At 39.6% G+C, this 16,705-nt stretch overlaps 2 protein-coding genes across 4 annotated transcripts in view; both read right to left on the bottom strand.

The window, feature by feature from the left end:
- Window positions 1-6,680, bottom strand: part of qsox1 (quiescin Q6 sulfhydryl oxidase 1) — a 29,734-nt gene extending 23,054 nt beyond the window's left edge. Inside the window, exons 1-6 of the mRNA XM_044199298.1 lie at window positions 6,125-6,680; window positions 5,044-5,144; window positions 3,446-3,494; window positions 3,008-3,110; window positions 916-1,006; window positions 615-760 (exon numbers count right to left, since the gene is read on the bottom strand). Coding sequence (XP_044055233.1) covers window positions 615-760; window positions 916-1,006; window positions 3,008-3,110; window positions 3,446-3,494; window positions 5,044-5,144; window positions 6,125-6,416 — 782 coding nt within the window. The 5' untranslated portion in view covers window positions 6,417-6,680. The remainder of the gene's footprint in view (window positions 1-614; window positions 761-915; window positions 1,007-3,007; window positions 3,111-3,445; window positions 3,495-5,043; window positions 5,145-6,124) is intronic.
- Window positions 6,681-7,730: 1,050 nt separating this feature from the next.
- cep350 (centrosomal protein 350) overlaps window positions 7,731-16,705 on the bottom strand; it is a 37,463-nt gene continuing 28,488 nt past the window's right edge. For all 3 annotated transcript variants that reach the window (XM_044198464.1, XM_044198462.1, XM_044198463.1), the window contains 6 exons: window positions 16,557-16,618; window positions 14,521-16,445; window positions 13,502-14,026; window positions 12,428-12,574; window positions 11,960-12,082; window positions 7,731-11,347 (listed from right to left, as the gene is read on the bottom strand). In XM_044198464.1, the coding sequence (XP_044054399.1) occupies window positions 11,180-11,347; window positions 11,960-12,082; window positions 12,428-12,574; window positions 13,502-14,026; window positions 14,521-16,445; window positions 16,557-16,618 (2,950 nt within the window). In that variant the 3' untranslated portion in view covers window positions 7,731-11,179. The remainder of the gene's footprint in view (window positions 11,348-11,959; window positions 12,083-12,427; window positions 12,575-13,501; window positions 14,027-14,520; window positions 16,446-16,556; window positions 16,619-16,705) is intronic.

A 16,705-nucleotide genomic window follows, 5' to 3' on the forward strand; every position in this document is an offset into this window, starting at 1 on the left:
TATTCTGGCTAATTAGACCTCTGCTCAGGTGGAAGTTAGACAGAGCTCCACATAGAAATGAAAGGGGAGCATATGTCAGTCTGACTATGCCATAACAGGTGCAACCAAACTAATACCAGGGTCAGACAGATGTCAATCACAGTCACAATCTGTACACGCCCACACAGTCCTCAGATGAGGTCTAATGAGGCAAATAAGTGAAAACACTTGTGTGTTTGATATGTATGGCCTTTAGAATAAAATGAAGCATCACTTTGTCCCAAACTAATTTTAATCAATTAATCAATTAAAGACACAGTTTTGTAATATTACCACTGGGGATACAATATACATTATAAAATGTAGAAAACTATTATTATTAGTCTCATAGTGTCAAATTATTATTAGTGTCACAGTGTCAAATCTCTACACTAAACAATACATTATGTCCATTTGAAAAGAATACAAAATCATAAATGTTGCATATTTTTGCACATATTTTCTATCTATATTTTTCTGTATCTTTTTAATTTACCTATAAGAGGTAAAGTTGCCAAACATTGTATAATACTGTAATTTTAAATTGCACAGCACTGTGTTATGCAGTAGAAGTTAGAGGCTACACAGATACTCACACTTTGAGTCTGGTGAAGTTGCCTCGAGGATAGTAAAGGTAGCAGGATGGAAACTCAGTCACTCCCAGTTTGGTTACCAGACCTTCCTCAGTGCTCAGGACTCTCCGCACTGCAACATTCTCAAACTGTAACAGGTCCAGGGTTACCTGAAGAACAAAGTACACACACACACACACACACACACTTCAAAAAAGTTACCTGAAATACCTTCAGTCTCTTCTGCTGCACAAAAAAGAAAGAAATAATATTCTAGAGAAAAGAGAAACACACAGCTCAGGTTGATGGAAACATGAGCTGTTACCTCTCGGCCGATATAGGATTTAGCGTCCTCGAAGATCAGAGCCAGGTGTTCAACGTTGTTGGTCTCAAAGAAGCTGTCAATCTCTGCTTGGCTGGACAGAGAGGAGCAGACGAAACACATAAGACTGGAATCCCACATACGAGTTACGCTAAGCCTCGAAGGATCTCCAAACATCACCAATAAATCTTAAAGGGATCAGCTATTGATCTAGTAAAGATCAAAAGGAAGAATTAAACAAGTGCACCATGTTATGGACATATTTTATCTTAAAAGAAAAAAGACATTCTAAAATTAAACTGAGAAGGCTTTATTTCATTTGGATTGTCACTAACAAATACCAGATGAGACCAGACGATTCAACATGATGGGAATATGGGTTTCTACAGTACAAGACTGCAACAAAGGATAGAAGAAATACTGTAGCTAAACATGGAACCAGGGGCGTGAATATAGACAGTGCAGGCAGTGCACTGGGGCCCCTGAGATGGGGGTGAGGGCTGTCGAGAGAGCGGGCCCGACAACAACGTGTTGGGTGGAGAAAGGGCCCCTGCTATTTTGTTTGCCACCTTGGAAATACACCTGTGTTCAAAGAAGAACTAACATTTAATGATATTGCCATTTGCTATATATGCCCTCGAAAAGGCAAACCCATCTACATCATGATTTTCATTTATTTTTGTAAAATATTCAGTAGCAATCTATTATTTTCTTTGGTATTTCTGTCATATACAGATACGCAATGATGATTGCTGGGTAATATGTATGTTATGTTGATGTTAACCAATGTCAAGTCTCTCTCTCTATATGATCATGTGACGAGACGATACGATAGCTAGTTTACCTGTAGCGCAAAATCTGTCAAGACTGACAAGCTGAGCACATCTGCAAGCGGAGCGAGCCTCTCAAACATAAAAGTGGCAGTTGGAAAAGACAACAGAGAAAAGAACAGGAGGAAAAGGTATCAAAGCTCCCTAAATTAGATTCCTTTGGCTTTTTTATAAACAGTTGCCAGCCCACGGACGACCCCCCTCCTACCAGCAATGCAGCAGTTCGGCTGGCCTCAGCATCGCTGCCCTCGGTGGTGTGTCAACAACCATGAAGCAGGTAACGTTAGGATAGCGAGCTAGATATTATGTTAGTCCTAAATAATCGGTTTGTGTTAGATTTTAGATATAAATTTCAAGACAAGTTATACATAGATTATAAATGTCAGTTTTTATATGTAGGATATATGGCAGACATAAGGCAGTTTGTTGTGCAGTAAAATCATCATTTGATGGTGTTTATGCAGACTGTGTGTAGCTAGCCAGTTTTCGTGACACGTAAATATTATAGCTCTCTTCTGTCTTGTTGTGGGCTATTGGCTTCATTTTATCTCTTGCCATTATATCAAATAGGAGTGCGCTTGTGAGGTTACTGCACCAAAAAATGCCTTTTGTTCAAGTCAGAGGTCATTTCAGCACCACAGTGAAATAGACAGCTCCTCTGCTCTCAGGAGCTGACGCTTGTTTTCACATTTCAGCACTTTCAGAACCATAGACTGTTTACAAAGATGGACGACACGTCTCCACTTCCTCCCACTGTAGAAAAATTAAGCCAAAATAGATACAGGAGCAGCAGGGTACTTTGAGTTTTTACTTTGGCTCGTGTCCCATCTGCTAACATTGACAGGGCGGGGTTTATGACCTATACTGCAGCCAGCCACCAGGGGGTGTTCAAGATGTTTTGGCTTCACTTTTGGGGGGGCTGTCATGTTGTCCATCTTTATATACAGTCAGTGGTTAGAACGCTATCCATGGTTTTAATAGCTTTCTCTTTGACCTCTCTACTTTCCGAATACAATAGCCTAAGTAACTAATTCGACTGTAAAATCCAACACATTGTTGGTTTTATATATATAAGTGTGATTTTGTTCATCAAAACAAACCATAAGTCCATGTCATCAGTAGATAAACAGAGTGATTAACAGATAGATTAACCTTTACAATTGGCAATTGTCACTTAATAAAAATCACTCAAAATAATCAGCTAAATTCCTACAGTTACAAATGGGCAGTGTGTGTGTGTGTGTGTGTGTGTGTTTTTTTTTTACCTGGTGGGCTCCAGTGGGGGGCAGGCGGGGGGCCAGGGCTCTTCATGGGTTTCCAGTTGGTCTATGATCCTGTGACGGATCCCCCGAACATTGCGGGGGAAAGCTGGAGGTCAAAGAGCATCAAGACAACATTATACACTGCTTTTAGTTCTCACGCAGGATTATCATCCACTAAAACACACCGATGACTACCTGAGCATGTATACAAACAACTCCCAAGGTAACTGCACTATAACATAAGTGTTGAAATGGTGCACATGATGACCCAAAGCAAAAATAAAATATCAGTTGATTATCATTTTGATGATAATCTGATAACACTATGATCAGTATGCATATTCTTTCTCTGACATGATGCCTGTTGAAACTGCACATTCTCTATGAAGTTAGACAATTTATTTTTGCTGTGTCGAGTTGCTTCCGTGTGTGTAGTAGTACCTTTAAAAGCCTGTCCTTTAGCCTCAGCCTTGGAATAAGCATGGAAGAACTGTAAAGTGAGAGATGGTTTGGGTTACGAAGGAAGAGAGAAGTGAGATCAGATGAGACGGCCCTCACACGACCATGAGAGAAGCAAAGCGATGTTGTGTAATGTTTGGGGGGGGGCAGCTTTCCCCTCTGCCCGCCTTGACCCCTAAATCCTTCCTGGTTAAAATGAGTCGCAGATGTTAAAGCTGCATTGTGTGTTCAAACAGAAGGAGTTCTTTGTTTCATTGGCTCTTCGCTGGATGACACAGAGGAAAGACAGGACTGAGAGCAGAGTCTTAAACACACACTAATGCTGACAAATCAGATACGCTACAAATACAAATGCAGATGTTTGAAGCTGGCGCGTTTCTGCAGCATGGCTGCTGATCAGGCAAAAGTTGACTCTACTGGGAACTGAATGTTGCATTGACAGTAACTAACCCAATCTGTCACGTTCTCATCCAGAGCTTCAAAAATGATATATTTATACCCCTTTAGAAAAAGTAGAGCTGCTCTTACACATTGATGAGACAGAGAAAAGTCGCTTGTTGACTAAATAACAACAGTACTTTTACAAAATGGATCCTACAAATTTTGAAGTTACTAAATGACAAACGCCCCCCCAAATAAAAAGGTTATTTTTGATTATACAATTGACCTTTTCAGTTTAAAAAAAAAAACTGCTTAAGAAATGTCAGTGTTTATTTATAATGGCTTCAGAAATATAAGAAATATCCTAGTTCATTTAAGAAATGATCACTAGGTTACAACTAAAACACACTAATAGAGAGAAGAGATTAAATTGACTTACTTAAATACCTGCAAATAAGTCTTTTGTTTTCCACAAATTCTACACAACATGCTAATCAAAATCAAACATACAGTACCAGTGTTGAAAAAGGGAGCTCTCAGACATGTTCAAGCTAAACTGTGAACATTCCTGATTTTATGGCCAGTTCAGTAAATGTAGCCTGGAACCGGAAGGCACTAGAAATGGGATATATGTTAATGTAGTCTGGTGTGTCTCTAGTGTATTCTAATATTCAAGTCATGGAATAAAGGATAAAGAAAGATAAAGAATAAGAGCTTTTTAAAGTGTTGCTTCAACAGCACCTGGGTGCTTCTCTCTTTTTTTAATTAAGGAAAAACCAAACAGTACCTCATCAAATGATGGTTGCAACTAGCGATTATTTTCCTTATCAACTAGTTTGCCGGTTATTCAAGTTGACAAGATGACATATTCAAATTGCTTGTTTTCTCCGAAACAGTCCAAAACCCAAAAGGTATCCAATTTAGCATCATAAAAGACTACAAAAACCCACAAATATTCAAATTAGAGAAGCTGGAACTGGTGAACTTTTGGCATTTTTGCATAAAAATTATTTAAACAATTAATTGATTACAACTGTTGCTAATTAATTTCCTGTCTATCAACTAATCAGTTAATTACCAAATTATTTTAGCTTTTGGTTTAGCTCCTTGGTCATCAGCTTTACTGAATTAAATAAGCGACTTCAGGCAGAACACAGTATGTGGGCCGATGTGTAGACAGTTTATACACTGTATAATACCTTTATTGTGGGATACCCTTTGATGCTGAAGTCAGTGCAGACCTTCCTGTTCTCCTCTGCAGCACAGTCTATAGCTACCAGGTCCACAGCTGGCTTCCACTCTGAAGAACAAACATCAAACAGAGGGAGAGAGAGACAGTAAATATTTAGTGTACTGTCTACTGACACTGGATGGGGTCCTGTGTTGTCCTTGTGCCATGTGTGCCAATGTGAACTTCAGTATATCAATACAGGAGAAGTCTGTGCACCAGTATTGTCAAGAAAGGAAAAATCCTGTATGTTAATAGACAACCTTAATTTCCACTATTTACATTAGGCCTAGTATCTATTTGTGCAAGAAGGCAACAAACTCATCACATGTAGTGTCCCTGATGGGCCTGTGCAGACAGTTTCTGGTACAAAATAACTTCATCTACAGGTTTATCGTAGCTGGCAGACGGTAATATCATCTCCATGTAATCCTAATTTCTCTTGTATATCCCTCAAATATCAGCTGGATGACAAACAAGGCACTTGATGGCAGGCCAAGAGATGAGTTGCACACTGTTGACTGTGTGTGAGAGAAACACAGGACTGAAACACTACACGCCTGTGTCAGGCCTCCTGCCATCATCAGAAACTTTGACTATCATCCTAATTATGTTTAATCTAGGGGCTGTGTGATATTTATTTTGGCTTATGAGCAACAGAAACTAAACTCAGTTGGGTGGAGAGCCACAGTGCTGAGCAGAATAAAAAAAACCCAATTCATTAGATCACATGCTCTAATTAACAGATAGAAACAACAGCTTGGTGCTCTCACTGTTTCCATGCAGATGATAAAAAATACAGGGAGATGTAACCATGGTAATATTAAAGTTACAGACAAATGAATTGTAGACTATTAATCCTAAAAATGTGTAACTTTTATGAGACGTTTTGCTGGCTTATCATGCGAATAAAACATGTTCAGTTGTGCAAAATTTAAATTGCTAACAAACAGGACTATTATATTCTACTATAATACTATACTATAATATTCAAATTAAATTGCTACTTTAAAGAGTTGCAGCTACGTTACGTGCAGCAGGTCTGTACCAACCTTTAATGTCTCTAGCCAGACTTTTGTAAACCGGAGAGAAGGCGATACAGTGTCCGCACCATGAAGCGTAAAACTCCACAACCATAGCAGCTGTGGAGTTGATCAAAACCGACTCCGCATTTTCCGGAGTTAACAAGATGATTTGATCAGAAGCGGAGTACAGTCCAGCCTCCGCGGCAGAAGGAAAAAGAAGACAAAAACATAACCAAACTGCAGACGTTGGTATCTTTCTGGGATATATTTGTATTTCTCCGGTAAACCGAGACGTGGCACGGCCGCAGCGCCGCGCCATCTTCCCTGTCCGAGCTGCTGCCCCTAACCGTCGCTGTGAACGCAGCGAGTTTCAACCTCCGAGTCACAAAACTTCTCACAACTTTTTCTCCCTCTCTTTTCCCGGCCAGCGGGCTTCATGGGTCCTCCCCCCGTCCAGTTCCTATAGTGCCTTAAACAAAAACACCACTCATAACAAAGTAACACACCCTCCCCTCAGACTTTCACTTCTCTCTTTAACTTTATCTGATATCAACATGAAATGGTTGATACCAGGCGATTTAAAGTGACGTGCTAGGAAGAGAAGTGCAGATAGATGTATGCCCTTACACGGCTTTCATACAGGAAATAACCTTTAATGACTATTAATATTATCTAGACTTAACTCAAAAACAATTATATTAGCGTAAAAGTGCATTATTGACCTTCACCGTGAGTTTAACGGATAGATAAATAAACGTTACAATATTACTTACAATATTTTTCTGGGGATTTCAAACGCATCTCACAGTCTTCTTCAGTGGATGGAGTTATCTCCAACTGAGCAAACTCCATCCGTTGAGGAAGGCAATATGATGAGGTTGAAATCTCAAGATAAAAGCTGGTAAGTGGACTTTGACTTAAGTTTTTTTTTGTGTGTCAAAATAAAAGCTTCTCTTCTTTACCTAGAAAAGAAATACTAAAATCCCAATCACTATTTTTGATAAATTACAGGTATATTCACATACAGTATATAATTGAAGATTGTGACATGTAGTGGTAAAAAAAAAAAGCAATTGTGTTTCTTAACAGATATTTCTGACATTTTCGATGTAAACAAACTGTCACTCAACCCAGCACAACCCCTCCTACCTAAGACATTTTTGACTAGCCACTAAAAAAAAATTAATAAAATTTTCTGTGTAATAAAAAAATAAATCACAAAATTCCCCACATGTATTTAACATTTTAATATCTTCTGAAAACTTTCATCTCCGCACATTATGTTCTAGTAGTTTTTTGTCACATTTTAAGATTTTTAGACTAATAAATATCAGCCTTAACAATCCAAACATGTGAAATACTGTATGTGTGTAATCACAGAATTTAAACTCCCACATTCCCAGAAACGCTCAATCAGTCCTCAATCAGTTTAGGAGTAATATGCTTCAATCCTCCTGCATTTTCAAAGTGCCATCGTAGATTTGCAGTTCTGAGGAAACCAGCAGACAAATCTCAACATCTGCCTTTGGTCACAGACCTAAAACATCAGGAGGAGATTCCTTGGCCTGCTCTCAGTGCTGCAACAACACTACTGCATACTCTAAACTAAACCAGAAAACATTTCAAGTCAGCATTCCTTTAGAAACAATGAAAGCTTTATTTACAATTTCAAAAGTTCATTTAATTAACAAATATATACTATGCACATATTTGCAAAGTAAACAGTGTTTATTTTACAACAATCGTTCAGGTTACAGTAACAGAGGGTCAGATTAGATAGACAGTATATTTACACCCATAAAAGAATTGTACAAGTCTTCAAGTGCACTTGGCGCGCACTCACAGCACATTATTATAAATATTCATAAACATTTCAAAAGATGAAAAGAGAAATCTAGTCAGACTGGGTTAATTTGATGATCAAATCTTTTGTGCAAACTTTTTAATTCAGTTATTCCGATCAACTCCACCCTACACCAAACAGCTTCAAGCTTCTCGAAGGTTTATTTAATCTTCAGACTACGCTAAAGAAGTCTTAACTGTTTGGTCCGTACATATAAAGCAATGCATAAGACCAACTACTGCATAGCTACAGAGGGGAACTTAACTTCCTCCCACATACAATCAATTCAAGAGGAAAATCCTAGAGGGTTTGCAATAAAGCCTTGCAGGAAGCGTTTCTAAGGTACTAATCATGTCACCATTACAGTTACATATGCCTACAGACCAGACATACAAGTCATACAGCATGGAGAGACTGGTGTCAAATGTTTTTGGTCTTTTTCTACATTATATAATTTACAGTTTGAACATATACCTTAGCAACTCTTAAAACATTGACAGTAGAAAAAAAAAGAGACTAAGTACTCCGTTTAAGGTCACTTTAGTTCCTAACAGTCAGTGAAGATTAACAACTCTGTCACACATGCCACAATGAGTTTGTACACAGCTTGTTGGATCAAAGCAGGGCTGACAGTGAGGACCAAAACAAGCCCTTGGATACAGTCCTACGTGCTCAGCCTCATCAGCTCTGTGACTCACACTGTGCAGCCTGTGGGCTGGAGCCAGGTTGTGTGTGTGTGTGTGTTTGTGTGGAGTGTGTGTGGAGTGTCCACAAACTAGTTCCTGATACAGTTGATCAATGAAATGACTCAACTGTGTCTATATGCACAGATGCAGGGGTGACGTGGATAAGAAGCAGGTGACATTTAGAGTGAGTCAGCAATTCTGTTAGCATCACAAACATTTCCTCAGGCTGAGGCACAGGAAAATGAGAAGGTTTAAAAAACTTCCTTAAATATGCTTCGATAAAGAAAAACTGATAAGGCAGAAACTGAAGTATTAGCAAACCGGTTAGAAGGAAGAGCGGCCATTTAAGGATCATTTACAAAATGGTAGTATACAGCAGTTGAAAGAGACATTCAAAGAAAATAGGTCCAAAGGATGTTGAGACATCAACAGAGTTTGTTATAAATCTACAACTCAACTTAAAGAGGCACTTGAACTGAATGTTGAGAAAGACCTCTGTTGTCTTACGACATCGCCGGGCTACATTCTGACGGGCGGTTTAAACTTGGTGATCGCTGTGAAGCCAAATGTTTCACAGCAGCAAGTGGAGCATATAACCATGCTGCTACACGACTAGATGTTTTATTGGGTAAATGTTCAGCTAGCAACCTTTACCAGGGCAACTGATAAAGAAACAAGTGGTGTTTTCTCAGGTCATAGAAAGTAAAAAGACAGGACAGAAAGGATAAGTAAGGCTCAAATCCAGCATTTCAGTACTGTCCTATGATGTGATTCTAAAAATATCCAGTCAGGCCTACAGTCTTTTGTGTCCCACTTGCATACTATATACTCAGTCTGTGTTTTGAGTATGTAGTGTTTGACCAAATTAAATCTTAAAAATACCAGCATGGATACTAAAAGTACTTGATTTTTGAACATGGCATTGATGGACATGTTTGTCCCCCAATGCGAAACACAAAACAATATAACTGTGAAAAATAAATAGTGGAAAACAATGCTGAATGGGTGCAAAAGCTTCAGCTACAGCACAGAATAAAGTAATAAACCGCAAATCAGTGAACAAGCATTTTCTTTGCTGTTTGTATGAGACGTTTTCAAACTGTTAACATTAGTACACAGTGTATGCTTCAAAATGTGGGACACAATGATTGTCTTGACCAACTGGACAGTTGTGGCCACAATAAAAGCCATACAGAACTGTTTCAATTAATTATCAACACTACAATGTTTAAATATTAAAACAGTTTTTTCCCTAGCATGTCCTCTTTGTGGTTTCAATAGCATTCTTTAAACCTCCTACATAATATATTGCCATGTTCACATTCACATTTCTGTTTGTGCTTTTTACAGTTTAATTTTTTAGATGTTAAAAATCTGTTCGCTATATCTTGACAAGACCATTTACAATTCAAAATGTTCCTTACTCCTCTAATCAAACATTTTCATACAATAAATAATATAATTATGGAGGCAAAATGTTTCATACAATATTTGATCTCAGTGATGTTCCAATATGGCGCAGTCTGACAATATTTGATGTGTTTTAGCTCTCATTCAGCACATTGGATTTGAAATTCAATAATGATCATAAAGTTAAATGTGCTGACTCACAGCTTTAAGGGTGTTTGAGGGTGTTCATATCCATAACGGATGACCAGTGTTGGATAATTTTTCTATACATAGTCCCTGAATTTAAAGACAATGACGGTAAACATACAGCCAAAGCATACAAGGAAATTTTAGGGCCAAAGAGTGAGTCAGTCACCTGAGCCTGTTGTACTTAAAGACCAATCGTGTCTGCTGATTTCTGTGCGTGATAAGACTACAGCCCGCTTTTAATGTAAGGCAGGCTAACAGACCCCTAAAATTGGGGGCTGAAAACTGATCAGACAATATGGCTGTAAAAATTAAAGCTACAAGTTTAACCTCATAGTCACTGTTTAATTTCAATGTGCTGGATTGCAAAGCCAACACAACACCATGTCACTGTCTACTTCACTGTATATTTTTTTATCTGCTACTCTATTACAATTTTTGAATCCATATATATATATTTACTTTAAGATTCAATACAAAATATAACAACCTACTTTTGTTCCAGGTGGATTTTGTATTATAGTCCCATATGGAACAATCAACTTAGCAGCATCAATGGACTTTAAACGCTAACAAATGGCACAGTCCATCCTACCAAAACATCTACTCATTCTGCAACTAGCATTTACAAAAGGACCAGTCCAGGAGGTGAGAACTGAGACTAGATGGTGTTAAGGTTTAAGAAGGCTGGATTGCTCAAGAGGCATTTTGTGTGTAGAACAAATTATATAACCACTACAGTTAGCTGAAGCAAATTCAGCAAATTAATGTCATAGAAATAAGTAGGAGTTGTTTTTAGCTGAGAGGTAATGCTGGGACCGAAGGCATCTGAGGGTGGCTGTTGGCACATCAGCTGGTGGAAGACCGAGCGGCGGTAGGTTGGCTGGAGTTCACTGGGGTGAGGAAAGACGGGGACTGAGCTAGAGGTTGTAGTTTAAAATCTAAGCAGGAAAGCTGTCAGGAGAGGGTGTCTCTTTTGGCCCTCTTGTCATAGATTAGCGTCAGCACGTTTGCAGTGTCCTTCAGCAAAGCATCAAAGATGCTGTCTGCCAGCTGCATCTTGACAAACAGCTCATCCTCGTCATAGTTGACCCACTGGGCCTCCTCCTCATGGAGTTCCTGAACCTGAGAAACAAAAAGGGTCAACTACTATAGCACAGTGACTAACTTCAGTTGTTCATATCACAGCAAGTTAAGTGGAACAATTTCATCACTGAAGGTTTAAATGTGAACTCTCAGTTTTATGTAAACATCACCCTGCCAATCACAATTTCAGAGCTGGGTAACTTCTACAATCAACTCCTGTAACATCCTGTTGCTCTGACATAAAGTCAATTTTTCTGCTAAAATGTGCTCAGAGCAGTTGTATAATAGAATACAATAGGATCTGCACAACTCACTGCTGTACATGTGTGTGGAACTATGTGGGGGCTAGTCAGAGGTAACAAATCAAGTTCTACTTCATATAAACTGGTAAAGCATTAAAGGCTGTAATCTTACATTTAAATGTGTCAACCTTAAAACTTCAAAATATGAAAATGTTACAACTGCTGTTGCCATCTAGAGGAAATAAACAAATCGGTTCTGATATTATTCAAAAGAAAAAAAACAGATCAGGTCTTTCAAATTTAAACAGAGAAGTACAAATGCAATGTGTTTGTGTCTAACTTGTAGAAATTACACCCCCCCCACACACACACACACACACACAATCTTTCCCAAAATTTTGGGACCTACCAGTATGTGATCAACTCTGTCCCGCTTCTTTCTGCCAAATTTGAGCATCTTCTGCCAGTCAGTCTTCTGGCTCTGATCTTTTGTCAGGCCGTACATTTTCAGTACTTCTGCTGTGATGAATTCCTGTTACACAATGTAAAAAAAAACAAACAATATACCATATCATCACGTGTGTAAAAGGCATTACACTGCATTTTAATTTGTGTGACAGTAAATAACTTTATACTGCACTCCATAAAATCTGCTGATAACCAAGGTGAATTAACAATACCACATGTCACTTTGGGAGATAAGAAACAAACCACTGAAGGTCTATATTCTAAAAATCTAGTTGCCTTTAAGGTAAGGTAATTAGAATTAGATTATAGAAGGACTAAGTAGTAAGAGTGTTTGGCAAAGGGAGGTACTTTTCAGACACATAAATGTGCGTCTCTTTCTGTTGGTGGTGATTGTCCTGCAGTACTGTACCTGGATTTTGGTGATGTCCCCTGTTGTCTTTACTCTATGGAAGAACGAGGACTTGACCCGACGTGGTTTGACCCACTGAGGCTGATCAGCGTTGGGGTCCTCAGCAAAGACCTCCTGAAGCATTTCCCATGTCAGGTCATACACAGCCTGGGGAATGACAGACAGTGCTAAAATATGAGTGCTTAAATATGTTATTTTAAATAAAATTGAGCTTAAAGCCACTGGAAATTTGGCTTGAAATAGTAAAAATGCATATATGATATCAAAGTTGAGCGTCTCATTAAGCATCCACAAACATCTGAGTGAAAATTAACATTCATAACTATTAGAAAACCTAGTTCAGAGAGAGAGAGAGAGAGACAGAGAGAGAGAGATCAAATATAGGCAATATTTGGTTAGCTAGCTAATTGCAAAAGGCTAAGTAGAGACGAGTTGGCTCAGACTCAAAGAGCAGGAGGCGAGAGGTTTTGTTGCAACTGTTTATGTGGGAAAACTGATGCAGATATTTTATGATTGGTTCGTGGAATTAATTGCATAATTTTCTTAATAAATATCAGAGCATAACAACGCCCAATTCAAACCTAATATCAGGAAAGTTTACAAAAACTTAAATGACAATATGTTGAATTTGGACTGAAACTAATTTCTAATACTTTTTAGATGCTTACTATTATGTACATAAGACCATAAATTACATAGTTAGAAGGCTATTGTGGATTTGGGTTTCCAGTAGCTTTAAAGCTGCAGTAGATAAGTCTCTCAGGCTGAGTAATCCCATGTTAAGTGAATGTAAATTGTGTGAGTGAAATAACATGTCAAAATGTCAGCAATATTTACTGCTCAACAGCTCGAGTTATTTGAATTCAAAGCAAAGCTTCTGACAGGACAGTTGTGTGCTGATTTTCACCAGCATGATTGGTAGGGGGGGTGAAAAGGATGTCAAGGATGCTTGTCTTCCTTGTATTATGGTTTTACAATACACATGCATTCAATTTTTCACTTTTTTGGCTATCTCTATGGTTATCTGTGTTATACAGACTTTTTTTTTGCTGTTTTGAAAGTTCTCCTTTTCACCTTTCTGTAGCTGCGGATGCAGAGGGCCTCCTGGTCCTGGCTGCTGGCCTCTTTACCCAGATACTCTTGTGAAGGTTTGGGGTTTGGCAGTTGTGCAAGGGTCAGTGCTCCCTCCTTCCCCAGGCCACAATGCTCCCAAATCTCCTGAGTGGCAGCATGGACCATCTTCTCCACCTCTGTGGCTGAGTGGGGAACCACCATGGCTGGCTGCTCAGGTAGTTTGGGGGGCAGGGGGAGCGGTAGCTCAGGTCTAGGTGGAGTCTTTACCTGCTGTTCCCCACCTGGTGATGAGACCAGCCCCCCCCGGGCTGTTCCAGCTGATGAGCCAGACCTCCCCAGCCTTGCCTCTTCCTCTTCTTCTATCTGTTTGAGTCTCTGCAGTTCTCTACGAGAGCTGAGGCCAAAGTCCTCATCAAACCAGTCCTGATCGTCACCTAGCTCATCTAGCAGTTCACGGCTCAGTTCCAGCTCTGCTAGTCGCTTGGCGAGCTCCTCTTGACCGCTGGCCCCCAACACTGGACTCTCCTGTTGTGAAAGAAATACAGGAAAAAGTAAATAACATGCTTTCTTCCAGTTTTAGATTAGAACCTTCCATAAATATGAATATAGAACCGCCAGAAGTCCCATTGTAAATCATGTTTTTACACTTTTGATCTAGTCAAGAGTATCAAGAGTATTCTTTCTTACTGATGTTTCAGACACAAAAGGTTTTCAGCAGTCTGTCAACATAAAGTTGGACTTTGGCTGAACACATATCAAAAACAAGGGTTCTCCAGGTCAAATCAACAAGTACTGTTTGTCAGTAACTTGATAATGTCATTGCTGACGTTTCCCTACAATGAAAATTCCACAGTTGAATCGTGTACAGCATTTTCACATATTAAAGGTTTTTTCTCACTAATAGTGACATTTTGATTCATATGTCTTTCACATTACAAAACACATGGGGACAAAATATTGTTATTTTTATCTTGAAGTTTTCTTAACAGGTTACTAAAGAATCAGAAATATACACTCACTGGACGGTTACACAGCTCTGGAGAAGACAGCTCCTCTTTTTCTGCAGGTAGGAAGAAGGGTAGACCATCTTTTTGTTCCACTGAAGAGAACCATTCTTTCTCTTCAACATTTTCACCAAACAGGTCTCCATTCATCTGGTTGGCAGCTTCTATCTTCTGCTCTTTAGCCTTTTTAATCTCCGCAAACTGCTTCACAGTGTCTTTTACAAAGTTGTCGAGGAGTTTGTCTGCAAATGTGTCCACTAAGTCTGTGTCCTTCTGTTCTCCCTTATCATCCTTGATATCTGTGGTAAACTGGTGTTGTGAGTCTACGTCTTCTTTCTCAACAAGGGTAGTAATCTCCTGACTCTGCTTCCCCAGGCCAATCTTGTCCATGTCAGAGATGAGGAGGGTGGTTGGTGCATCTTCAAAATCCAAAATGATGTCCCTAGTGTTGCCATTAGAGATGGGATGCTTGGATTCTTTGTAATGCTGTGAATTGAGGTTGGATCTGACCTTCAATGGGGCCTGGCTCTTGTGAACAGACTCATCTGTAACTGTTTTATCTCCAGACCCATAGACCTCACGAGATGTTTGTTCATTTTTACTCTTCAGATTTCGTTGTTTTTGGGATTTGTCCTCATCTGTTTTATGTTTATCCCCACCTTTATCTGACATATCATCAAAGAATGAGTCCTCATCCTCTGTGGTGTCTGTGTAGATCTCAAACTTGTCTGGCAGGTGTGTGATCTTGTCTGGAGGAGCAAAGATACCGTGACTCTCATCACACTCAAAGTATACCACCTCATCATAAGTGCCGTTGTTGCTCCCCTCAGACTTATCTAACTCCACGCCAGCCCAGAAGCCATTAGCAAAGCTGGTTGGACCTTTGAATCTCAGAGTGCCAGGCTGAACACCACCGACAAGAACCCGATCTCCAATGTTAAAACTTGGCATTTCATCTATAACAGGAGAGAGAGGGGTCTGCAAAGAAGAGATGGGTAGGGAGTGGTTGGAATTAACAATGTCCTTGCCATGTTTGGAGTCTTCTGTTTGGTTATGAAGATCTAGCAGTCTTCCAGATTGGTGGCTAGCTCCACTTATCTCTGAATGGTGACTGAGTTCCTCAGCAATTTCCTCCTCTACTTCCTCATCTTGGCTGTCATATGGTGGGGTTCTGCTAGGGGAGTCATTTCTCGGGTCCTTGATCTCCGTAGGGGAAACTGAGATTTGCGAGGCAAGCTTGTAACTATGATGCTCCACCCTGGGTGAAGAATCCACTGACAACTCAAAGTCATCATGATAGCCATCCGCTGTGGGAGAAGACGCCTCGACATCCTTTATGGGTGCCTCCTTCTTTGAAGAGAAGGCAACCGAGTCAGGGGAGCAGGAATGGTCACTAGATGAGGCGCTGTAGCTTGGACGTGGTGAGGTTTTGAGGTCCATTGCAGCTGAATGTGACTTACTAGAGGCAATATTAGATTTTACAGCTTCCTCAGCTACAGATGTTTCCCTTGTCTTCATTTGTTTATCTTGTTCTAGGCTAACAGATGGAGAATATCGATGTTCTTCACTCATGGAAGAGGAAACATGTTTGGATGTAGAGAGCTTCTCTGGGGAGTCAAGTCTGTCTTCCTTTTCTAGTTTGAATAGACATTCAGAATGTTGATCCTCAAACTTGGAGCTTACTTCCACCTCCAGCTCTTCCTGAATGTCAGATCTTTGATAAAACACAATGTTCTCATCCCCAGACTCAATCATCTGTGTCTGGGCTTCCTTAGAGGAAGGTCTTAAAAGACCCTCTGTGGACAGGCGGCTCCTCGGTCCTGAGGTTGGACACTCTGGGCTGCCATTTACTGGGGTTGGAGTGACTGTTGGTGGGTCTTCATCAGACAATTCCTCAGGCACTGAAGTTGATCTACTATGATCAGGTTGAGGAAGGGCATCTGTCATAATAGAAAGGGTCACATTATTATTGGAACATCTATGTCAAAACACATTTTTAAATAAATACTGTACGTGATGTATATATCAGTTATGATGAGTATATCACTCACTGTGATCTAATGAAGCATCAATTCGCATCCTTTCAGAGTCAGAAATTTTGCTGGTTTCAGACCTGAGAAAGAGGGATTTGCTTATAATTGAACACCAATCTTTTATAACTCATATTACAGTATAAGATATGTTGGCACCAGAGTGTCAT

Source organism: Siniperca chuatsi, linkage group LG6 (assembly GCF_020085105.1).
Source record: "Siniperca chuatsi isolate FFG_IHB_CAS linkage group LG6, ASM2008510v1, whole genome shotgun sequence".
Taxonomy (NCBI): Eukaryota; Metazoa; Chordata; class Actinopteri; order Centrarchiformes; family Sinipercidae; genus Siniperca; species Siniperca chuatsi.